At 54.4% G+C, this 10,493-nt stretch overlaps 1 protein-coding gene across 1 annotated transcript; it reads left to right on the top strand.

Annotated features, from left to right (window-relative positions):
• Positions 1 to 56: 56 nt before the first annotated feature.
• Positions 57 to 10,267, top strand: BAG6 (BAG cochaperone 6). Its single transcript, XM_030315072.1, is given in 31 exon segments — positions 57 to 92; positions 95 to 169; positions 1,276 to 1,393; positions 1,513 to 1,709; positions 1,944 to 1,997; positions 2,159 to 2,233; positions 2,871 to 3,109; positions 3,645 to 3,774; positions 4,235 to 4,432; positions 4,650 to 4,902; positions 5,256 to 5,333; positions 5,675 to 5,787; positions 5,891 to 5,978; positions 6,176 to 6,205; positions 6,208 to 6,291; positions 6,294 to 6,388; positions 6,390 to 6,458; positions 6,897 to 6,947; positions 6,950 to 7,193; positions 7,351 to 7,389; positions 7,392 to 7,519; positions 7,709 to 7,762; positions 7,893 to 7,957; positions 7,959 to 7,993; positions 8,081 to 8,205; positions 8,376 to 8,522; positions 8,621 to 8,680; positions 8,792 to 8,938; positions 9,016 to 9,123; positions 9,655 to 9,801; positions 10,087 to 10,267. Coding segments are annotated over 31 exon segments (3,378 nt in total). The 3' UTR covers positions 10,183 to 10,267.
• Positions 10,268 to 10,493: the final 226 nt, after the last annotated feature.

The following is a 10,493-nucleotide window of genomic DNA, read 5'->3' as shown; positions in this document are numbered from 1 at the left end:
TGCTTTGGGCGACAGCAGGCCTCCTCCCTCCATTCTTCCTTAGAGAGCTGTCGGCCATGAGGCCCAGTGATACTACCAGTACCACTACCAGTAGGAGGAGCCTGACAGCCTGGAGGTGCTGGTGAAGACCTTGGACTCTCAGACTCGGACCTTTATTGTGGGGGCCCAGGTGAGACCCCAGTATTTCTGGAAGACCCCCATTCACCCTTCCTCTTGTAGTCCCCTTATTCTGAGAGAAGAGCCTGGTTTTTTTTTGGGGGGGGGGTCCTCAAATCTTCTTTCATCGGTTCCTTTGTTCATGTTCTAGACAGGATACTTTCTGGTGTTGCTTGTTGAGTGGGAAGGTATGGATGAGGCAGATTTCATTCTGCCTTTTTCCACTGTGATAGAACTCATGCAGAGGGAAATATGGAGGAAGGGGGAAATCTATGCCATCATCTAGAGGAACCCCAGCCCAAAGGGACAGACCTAGCTCTTGCTTTTGGGAAGGGAAACAGAATGGAGATCCAAAACACAAGTCTTAAAAGCAAAAATTGGTCAAGTCTGTACTCTGTTTTTAAAGGCTGGAAATCAGAGCCCATAGTGCAGGTAGAGCCCTAATAGGTTATTGAGTGGATTTCTAGTATTGTGGCATAATTTGAGTCTTGATTGTAATGCCACAGACACAGCTGTTTATGCCATTCATTCTTCTAATACTTGGAGAGAAACATGAGGTCTGTAGTTTTTAAACACATACAAGAAGACCCTGTAGACTTTTGTGATTAGATGTATGTAAACATTCTGGTACATCCCAAGAGTATGTTGTCCAGTTAGGAAAGTGTTTGCTCTTTTCTCTTTTTTGAGTTAGTTGAGTTTTCTTGGCTTGATTTTTCCACCCCACCTCCTTATCGTTGCGGTTTATTTTGGAGATTGCAGAGTTGTATCATTTTGGTTTGGGGAGGGGTCATGGTATCTTAGACACACATTCGTTGGGAGCCAGGGAGAGAAGTGAAGGCAGTTAGCTTTTCTGTATCCAGCCATGTGATTTTCTTCTGGGCATATAACCTGAACTTTTGTTACCATTTATTGTCTGTTTTGACAGGTGTTAACACGTCTTAGTTTGGGGCTCTCCCTTGCACAATAATTACCTCACAATTATTACTCACAACAGACAATGGGTAGTGATTTTATGATGGGTGATTTTTACCCCCTCATGCCCAAAAGTCAGTTGTCCGCCTTCTGTCCTTCTCCCCTTTCCTACATAGCTGATAGTTTTTTATTTCTGTTACCTTGCAGATGAACGTAAAGGAATTTAAGGAGCACATCGCTGCCTCTGTCAGCATTCCCTCTGAGAAACAACGGCTCATCTATCAGGGACGAGTTCTGCAGGATGATAAGAAGCTCCAGGAATACAGTAAGAGTTTGGGGGAGGCAGTTTAGAGGTTGAGGCAGCTGTCTAGAGGGATGAACTGAGGCCTTGAGCTTACCTGATCATATAATGCTTTGGGGTGTATCTTTTTTTTTTTCCTGCAGATGTTGGGGGAAAGGTTATTCACCTGGTGGAACGGGCTCCTCCTCAGACGCAGCTGCCTTCTGGGGCATCTTCTGGGATAGGGTCTGCCTCAGCCACCCATGGTGGGGGACCCCCGCCTGGTACTCGGGGGCCTGGGGCCTCTGTTCATGACCGGAATGCCAACAGCTATGTCATGGTTGGAACCTTCAATCTGCCTGTAAGCTTGTGTTCCACATAGGACGGTTTTTGTGGGAAGGGTGGTTTGGTTGTGGTAATGGCAGAGAGCTTATAAGACAGGTATCTTGGTCTTTAGGTTGGGTTTCCAGGGCCCTGAGGTCTGATATGACCTCAGTCTTTGAGAAAAAGAGTGGGGCTCTAGAGAATGAGTTGAAGGTGTGGGGGCCTTAGTATTTGGCTTCTCCCAGAGCAACTTCCCTTACCCTTTTCTCAGAGTGACGGCTCTGCTGTGGATGTTCACATCAACATGGAACAGGCCCCGATTCAGGTATCATGGGCCTGGGAGGGTCAGGGAAGGGGATCTGGGAGAAGGAGGCCATGAGGTGGGGGTTGAACCTGGCCAAGGAGATGGCTGGGACCTGGTTCAGTGGGTGGTAGAGTTCATGGCTTCATCTCAGGTGTACCCTGATTTTCCCTCTCTTATCGTAGAGTGAGCCCCGAGTACGGCTGGTGATGGCTCAGCACATGATCAGAGATATACAGACCTTACTTTCCCGGATGGAGGTCAGTGGACAAGGCTGGCTAGGGTCTGTCTGTCTCTTCATTCTCCCTTACTCCTCTGGTGGTGAAGGCATGACTGGCCTGGTGGTGAAGGCCAGTGGTGGTGATGGCATGACTGGCCATATCAGTTGGATTGTCCCTGTCTAATCTGGTCTCTTCTCTGCAGTCTTCAGTCTTCGGGGCAGGAAAAAGTATCTTTGTCAGCCTGTCTTGTTCCTGCCAATTCTCTGGGTGCCTGGTATCCGGGAAGTTTGTTTCAAACTTGTCAGATAATTCTCACGGCTGCTTCTTTCAATTATAGAAGCAGTTCGTGCTTTTTTAGTTTCTAAATTGCTATAGTTGATACTATTTCCATTAGTTTGTGTTGTGGTTGTAGCTTGTGACCTTTCTTTCTTTTTTTGTGGGGATTTAGTGAACCATACTTTTTGTATTTTGCTAGTAATTCACAAGTACAACAGCTATTTGTTGTGCATCTTATTTAAGTTTTACGTTGGTGGCTAGGGAATCAAAGAGGCCAATGCAAAGCCCTGCCTTCAGGGAGCCCAGCTAGAGCTCCTTCTCCACTCAGTCTCCTTTGTCATGGGTAATTCTCTGCAGCAGTCTCATCCTGCCTTTGGTATCCTGAATCCCTCCCCTTTAGTGTCGAGGGGGACCCCAAGCACAGCACAGTCAGCCGCCCCCACAGACGCCAACCGTGGCCCCGGAGTCTGTAGCCTTGAGTTCTCAAACATCAGAACCAGTTGAAAGTGAAGTGCCTCCTCGGGAGCCCATGGAGGCCGAAGAAGTGGAGGAGCGTGCCCCAGCCCAGAGCCCGGAGCTCACCCCTTCCGGCCCAGCTCCAGCAGGCCCAACACCTGCCCCAGAGACCAATGCACCCAAGTGAGAAACAGAGGGACCCTTTGGGAGGGGGTTTGGGGATCCCAAGTGAAGTGTGAGAGCCCAGAAGGGTATGATGGGAGGAGACGGCTGCTTGACAGTCTCTCCTGTAGGGCTAGTGTCGGGCGGGGGGGGGGGAAGGGGGGACAGGGAGAGGCTCTGGACCGGCTGATGAGGTTAGAGTTGGCATCTGAGCCAGAAGCACTGCTGTCCCTGGGGCAAGAAAGTCCAGATGGTGTTTCCTGAGCCTGATTAAGATTCTCTCTCTTGAGTTCTCACAGGCCACGCCTCTTTCTTCAGAGTTAGTTTCTTGTCATCACAGGTATAGAATCATGTGGTGGGAAAGGGAGAAGCAGTGTATTTTCTCTTGTCTTCCCGTGGGTACAGGTAAAGCACAGATGCTCTGCTTGTCCCCAGAGGGGATTGGGCCAGGGGTCGGGGAGGCTGCGGACAGACAGGGCAGGTGTAGTCTGTGTCAACTTTGAGGTTGGGGGTCTGAGGAGAGCCTTGGCTCACTGCCTCTCGGGGTTGCCCACAGCCATCCTTCCCCTGCGGAGTATGTTGAAGTGCTCCAGGAGCTACAGCGGCTTGAGAGCCGTCTCCAGCCCTTCCTGCAGCGCTACTATGAGGTTCTGGGCGCTGCCGCCACCACGGACTACAACAACAACGTGAGCCCCGCCTACCCCCTCACCCCCATTTGTCCCAAATGGAATAGGCCGAAGTACAGCTAATCCTTTCCCCAGAAAAAGACATTGTCTGCAACAGGATGATTCCTCTGTAGACTCGTAAGTGATGTTTTCCTTGTTTATAGGGAGGGTCATCATCTCTGTGATACCTACTGTCTTTGTACCTTTTCGTACCTTGGGTTAATTAGGAAACTTAGGCAGAGTAAGGAAATTTAGCAGATGATGCTGTACTGATTTGCTGTAGGGTTTGTTGTAATAGGAAACTTACCGTGTGCACGAAGTAGAATTTATTTATAGAGGTTGGGTCTACTTGGAAGCTTCCGAGGCTATGCCTGGGGGTGTAGAGAACGTGGTGTCATTCAAAGGCGTTACTGCTTTTGTTATTGACGTTCGTCCCAGCCTAATATTTTTGGCCTTTCTGTGCTTGACCCTGGGGATATAGCAAGAGGGCCGCGAAGAGGACCAGCGCTTGATCAACTTGGTGGGGGAGAGCCTACGGCTGCTGGGCAACACTTTTGTGGCGCTGTCTGACCTGCGCTGCAACCTGGCCTGTGCGCCCCCACGACACCTGCATGTGGTCCGGCCCATGTCTCACTACACCACCCCCATGGTGCTCCAGCAGGCAGCCATTCCCATCCAGGTGGGTCGGAGGGGAGGAGCCTGGTGTGAGGGAGACCGCATGGCTGGTGGTGGCATGACCCAGGGTAGCTACCGGGTTTGACAGTAGTGAGAAGAGGCAGGGACTTTAGAAATACGGAGTGACGGAGAATGGGGGAGACTTCGGAAGTATATCACGGAGTGCCGTGGGTTAGGCTCTTATTTTATTCACTTCTGTGTCATTCATCTGTCTCCTCCAGATCAACGTGGGAACCACCGTGACCATGACGGGGAATGGGACTCGGCCCCCCCCGACTTCTAATGCGGAGGCAGCTCCCCCTGGTCCTGGGCAGGCCTCATCCCTGGCTCCCACTTCTACCACTGTCGAGTCCTCAACTGAGGGTGTTCCCCCACCAGGGCCGGCTCCCCCCCCGACCACCAGCCACCCAAGGGTCATCCGGATTTCCCACCAGAGCGTGGAACCTGTAGTCATGATGCACATGAACATCCAAGGTGAGTTAGGATTGGTTGTTGGTAGAGAAGAGCAACGTGGCTTGGGAGGGGGGTCTGTAGCGAGGTGTGAGAGAGGGAGGGTGGGGAAGGGAGAAGTCAGGGCTGATGGAGGTAGCAGGGTTAACCAGACTAGAAACTTTTAGTTGGCATGCGTGGGGAGGGGCAGGAGTGACTGCTTGTCCTTGCAGTTTTGTTTGCATGGTGAAGGGAGTGCCGCCTTCCTGTCTAGATGGAGGGAGAGGCAGGCTTTTTGGTGGGGGGAGTAGCGGCCTGAAGGATGCCAGTCTCAGGAGGATATAGTTAGGCTTTGGCCCCGCCTGTCTCAGGGCTACTCTCTCTGTCTCCTTGCCCAGATTCTGGCACACAGCCTGGTGGAGTTCCGAGTGCTCCCACTGGCCCCCTAGGACCCCCTGGTCATGGCCAAACCCTGGGTAAGAGTGAGGGCATCAGAGCAGGCAGAGCTCTGGGTAGAGAAGGGGTAGGGCCGAATGGGTGGGCTGAAGGGGGTCCAGGTTCAAGGTTACATCAGACCCGCCCCCCAGGCTCCACCCTCATCCAGCTGCCCTCCCTGCCCCCTGAGTTCATGCACGCCGTCGCCCACCAGATCACTCATCAGGCCATGGTGGCAGCTGTTGCCTCCGCGGCCGCAGGTAATGACCTGGAAGGGGAAGTTTGGGAGGCGGGGCCCGGTCCACGGTGGTGGGTGCCGTTGGCTGGCAGTCAGGAGCCCAGCCTTCAGCCCTCTCTGGTCTCTCCCCTCTGCCACCCACAGGACAGCAGGTGCCGGGTTTCCCAACAGCTCCGACCCGGGTGGTGATTGCTCGGCCCACCCCTCCACAGGCTCGGCCTTCCCATCCTGGGGGGCCCCCAATCTCGGGTACTCTAGTGAGTAAGGGTAGAGGGGTTCTGGTGGGGAAGTTCAGGGAGAGAATCCTGTGGTGGGGAATGAAAAGGGCAGGACTGAAAGCCCCCTTTGTTCTCCCTTCAGCAGGGCGCTGGACTAGGTACCAATGCCTCTTTGGCCCAGATGGTGAGCGGCCTCGTGGGGCAGCTTCTTATGCAGCCCGTTCTTGTGGGTGAGTCCTCGTTCTTCCCTGTCTCCAGCTGTAGTCACTCCCACGGCCCTGCTGATGCTCCTTAATCTCCTTACTGGTGCTTCCCAGTTCTCTTCATAGGTCCTTCGTTCTTGCTTTCCTGCTGGGAAGATCAGAATGGAAATGCTGTGGGGTCTCGTTTCTCTGGATTTCATCTTTTTTTCTTTTGGCCTCTGTAGCTCAGGGGACCCCAGGAATGGCACCACCTCCAGCCCTGCCACTGCTTCAGCCAGTGCAGGCACCACCAACACAGCAACCACAGCTGGTCCTGCCCCCGGGGGGCCCGCCCAGCCTCCACCCCTCAACCCTCAGCGGCCGATCTTCAGTTCTCACAGCTCCTAGGGAACCTGCTGGGTCCTGCGGTGGCCAGGGCCGGAGGGCCTGGCATGGCTTTCTCCCACCATCACCGTGGCGATGCCTGGTGTCCCTGCCTTCTCCAGGGCATGATCCGACTTTCTGCAGGTAAGTGCCTAGCTTGCTCATCACCTCACCCTTCCTTTCCCTTGGCTCGGCCAGGCGCTGGTGCCTTGTTGCTGTGGTATTGCTGCTGGGCTACAGTCTCTGGTGGCATGTTGGTGGGAGGGAGCCTTGGGAATTTGTGGACTCGGATTCCCACCCACCCCTGCCCTGATTTGGAGATGAGGAAATTGAGGCTGTGAAAAGCGAAGTAATTGGTGTTGCTGCTTTGTACCTACCCCATCGAGAGGGAGAGAGGGTTGGTGCTCTGCCCCATCCTGCCGCTGTGTAACTATGTGTGTGCATTGTGCTTTGGGAGTAAAGAGCAGATTACAGCTCTCATCTTCCACGGCCCTCTTGGTTTTTGTGCCTTTCTGGTGTCGTTTTACATCCTTGTCTCCGTGCTCACCTTGTGTTCTGTTGTTTGTTCCTTCTCTTTGCCAGGCGACGCAGACGGCCCCTCCGCCCCCCCCCGCCACCACCCCCACCCCACCACCCCGGCCCCAGAGCAGCAGACCGTGCCCCCACCAGGGTCCCCTTCTGGTGGCGCAGGGAGTCCTGGAGGCCTGGGTCTTGAGAGCCTTTCACCGGAGTTTTTTACCTCTGTGGTGCAGGGCGTGCTGAACTCCCTGCTGGGCTCCCTGGGGGCTCGGGCTGGCAGTAGTGAAAGTATTGCTGCTTTCATACAGCGCCTCAGTGGATCAAGCAACATCTTTGAGCCTGGGGCTGATGGGGCCCTCGGTGAGCAAATTGGGAGTGCCTTGGCCTTCCACAGGGAGGGATAGGTCGATGGTCTCTGTTGAGGGGTATTGCCAAGGTGGGATGAGGCCAATGGGCTTGTGGTGGGTGGGCAGGCCAGGTGGTAGAGGCCGCGGCTGACTTCTGTCTCTGTCTCTAGGGTTTCTTTGGGGCCCTACTCTCTCGCTGTGCCAGAACTTTCCATGGTGGATGTGGTGATGCTTCTTCATGGGCATTTCCAGCCACTGCAGCGGCTCCAGCCCCAGCTGCGATCCTTTTTCCACCAGCACTACCTGGGTGGCCAAGAGCCCACACCTGGTAACATACGGGTAAATGAAGATCTTGGACCTCAGAGCTCTCTTTCTCGTCACTTTCTGTTATTTATTCCTGACTCTGTTTATCTGTCATCTAAAGCTATGATTGCTCCAGCTCAAGCCCTGGACTTACTGGAGGTAGAGGGGAGGGCAGTGTCTTGAGGGCTGGGGCTTGGATCTAAACTTGCGCTGTTTCCCCCATAGACGGCAACCCACACGTTGATCACAGGGCTGGAAGAGTACGTGCGGGAGAGTTTTGTGAGTACCCCTTCCACATTCCCTCTCCTCCTGGGTCCCGTCAGGGTAGCTCCTGTTCCTGCTACCGCTTTCGGTTCCTGGTCTCCCAGGGTTCCTGATTCGGAGGGTCTTTGTGTGTGTTGTTTCTCAGTCTTTGGTGCAGGTTCAGCCAGGGGTGGACATCATCCGGACAAACTGGAATTTCTCCAAGAGCAGTCAATAGCATCGCTGCTCATGTGCTGCACTGCACAGGTCAGGGGCAGTGGGGCCGGGGGGCGGGGGTGTTAGATGTGCAGAGCTGTCGGGTGCCAGCATCTCCTCCTTGTGTCTTGCCCACAGACAGTGGATTTGGGGCCCGCCTGCTTGAGTTGTGTAACCAGGGCCTGTTTGAATGCCTGGCCCTCAACCTGCACTGCTTGGGGGGACAGCAGATGGAACTTGCCGCGGTCATCAATGGCCGAATTGTAAGCACCACCTCTGCCCCAGAGCCCCAGCCTTCTGTTTCCTTGGGTTTCCATTCTCTTTGGTATCCTGTGGTTTTTATTTTTTCTCCCCCAACTGCTGTCCTTTACTCTTTGACACTTTTCAAGAGCTCGTTGAAGATGCTGTGTTCTAAGGCTGCTTTTTGCCTCAGCGTCGCATGTCTCGTGGGGTGAACCCGTCCTTGGTGAGCTGGCTGACCACTATGATGGGACTGAGGCTTCAGGTGGTTTTGGAGCACATGCCCGTAGGCCCTGATGCCATTCTCAGATATGTTCGCAGGGTTGGTGATCCCCCCCAGGTAAGGGACCCAGATGGGCTCTGGGGTCAGGGGACTTGAGGGAACTGGAGAGGCCTGAGACGGCTTTCTGTGTTCTCCTTCTCTGTCCAATTTTATAGCCACTTCCTGAGGAGCCAATGGAAGTTCAGGGATCAGAGAGAACTTCCCCTGAGCCTCAGGTAAACCAGGGAGAGTTGAGGGGCCAGGTGATGTGGAGTGGGGGACCGGGGGCGGGAGGGCTGGAGCTGGGCGTGCTGAAGCCCGTGTCTTCCCACGTGTCTGGCTCCCAGCGGGAGAATGCTTCCCCAGCCCCTGGAACAACAGCAGAAGAGGCCATGTCCCGAGGTCCGCCTCCTGCTCCTGAGGGCGGCGGCTCCCGTGACGAACAGGATGGAGCTTCAGCTGAGACAGAACCTTGGGCGGCCGCAGTCCCCCCAGTAAGTGTCGGGAGGTGGGCCGGTGGGCCAAGGCAGCTGAAAGTTGTGCCAGTTACTCATCCCCTTTTCATCCCCAGGAGTGGGTTCCGATTATCCAGCAGGACATTCAGAGCCAGCGGAAGGTGAAGCCGCAGCCTCCCCTGAGCGATGCCTACCTCAGTGGTATGCCTGCCAAGAGACGCAAGGTTGGTCTGCTTCTTCCCTGAGGATCTCTCTTTATCCAAATTCCCCTGTCGTGTTTAGAATCCAATTACTCAGAGTCAGAAGGAATTCTTCCTAGTTTAGTCCTGTCATTTAATGGCTGAGGACACCTTCCCAGGGATTGACTTGCTCACGGTCGCTGCAGCACACCTTCACGTTAGCATTTGCCAGCAGTTCTGTCCTCCCTCAGCTGCCTGGTGGCTAGGAATGTGACTAGGGCCTATTTTCCTTAAGGTGGGCTTCCTCTTGTGGACTAGCCAGCTCAGAGTGCTGGCTGGCCTGACTCATCCTGCCCCTCTTATTTTGAAGAGCGAGTCCAGCACACTCAAATGCCATGTTTTGGCCAGAGCCGAATAAAACTAGGAAGGTATCTCTGCTGTCAAAACCGCCTGGACTAGTCCCCTTCTCTCCACTAGCATAGGAACTCAGTGGTTGACTCCTGGAAAGGGTGAGCTGGGTGGTGGCACTGGATCTGACGTTGATCCTCTTTTCCCTCCCGACCCCCTGTCCCCCAGACGATGCAGGGTGAGGGCCCCCAGCTGCTTCTCTCAGAGGCCGTGAGCCGGGCAGCTAAGGCAGCCGGAGCTCGGCCCCTGACGAGCCCCGAGAGCCTGAGCCGGGACCTGGAGGCACCAGAGGTTCAGGAGAGCTACAGGCAGCAGGTGCCCCCACCTTGAAGCAGGATAGGGATGGTCTAGTGGGAGGGGTTGGGCTAGGGCCCCTCTTTTCTGATCCTTTCAGAGATGAACTGGTCAGTCTGGGGCTACCATGTGATTTTTTTTAAGAGTTTTTCCCTAGTGGCATCTGGGAAGGCTCGGCGATACCATATTGGGCTGACAGTGTGGCTGGTGGGGAAGTGTTAGCTTCTAAGGGATGGCCTTGCGTGCTTGCTGGGATCCTAGGGGCCTGGCCGCTGCCCCTCCGACCTGCTTGCTCTCTCTCTCTAGCTCCGGGCTGATATACAAAAGCGACTGCAGGAAGACCCCAACTACAGCCCCCAGCGCTTCCCTAATGCCCACCGGGCCTTTGCTGATGATCCCTAGCTCTTGTGGCCCTCCCTCATCAGGGGACCATTTCCCCCATCTTCCTTCACAGTATTTAAGAAATAAAAGTCAGATTTTCCTGGCTCTTTGGTCTCTAAATTGTCTTCCTTAAATAGCCCAAGTACTTCAGGGGTGTCTGACTCCGGCTCCGGTCGTGATCTCAGGGTTCAGGAGTTTTGAGCCCCCATCTGGCTCTCTGCTCTCAGCCTAGAGCCTGCTTCAGAAACTGTTCCCCCTTGCTCTCTGCCCCTCCCCCACTCACACACGCCCTCTCAAAAATGAAAACAGTACGTTGTCTTCTTTGTTTAAAA

This window comes from Lynx canadensis, chromosome B2 (genome assembly GCF_007474595.2).
Source record: "Lynx canadensis isolate LIC74 chromosome B2, mLynCan4.pri.v2, whole genome shotgun sequence".
Taxonomy (NCBI): domain Eukaryota; kingdom Metazoa; phylum Chordata; class Mammalia; order Carnivora; family Felidae; genus Lynx; species Lynx canadensis.
This window is presented reverse-complemented; position numbering and strand designations above follow the sequence as displayed.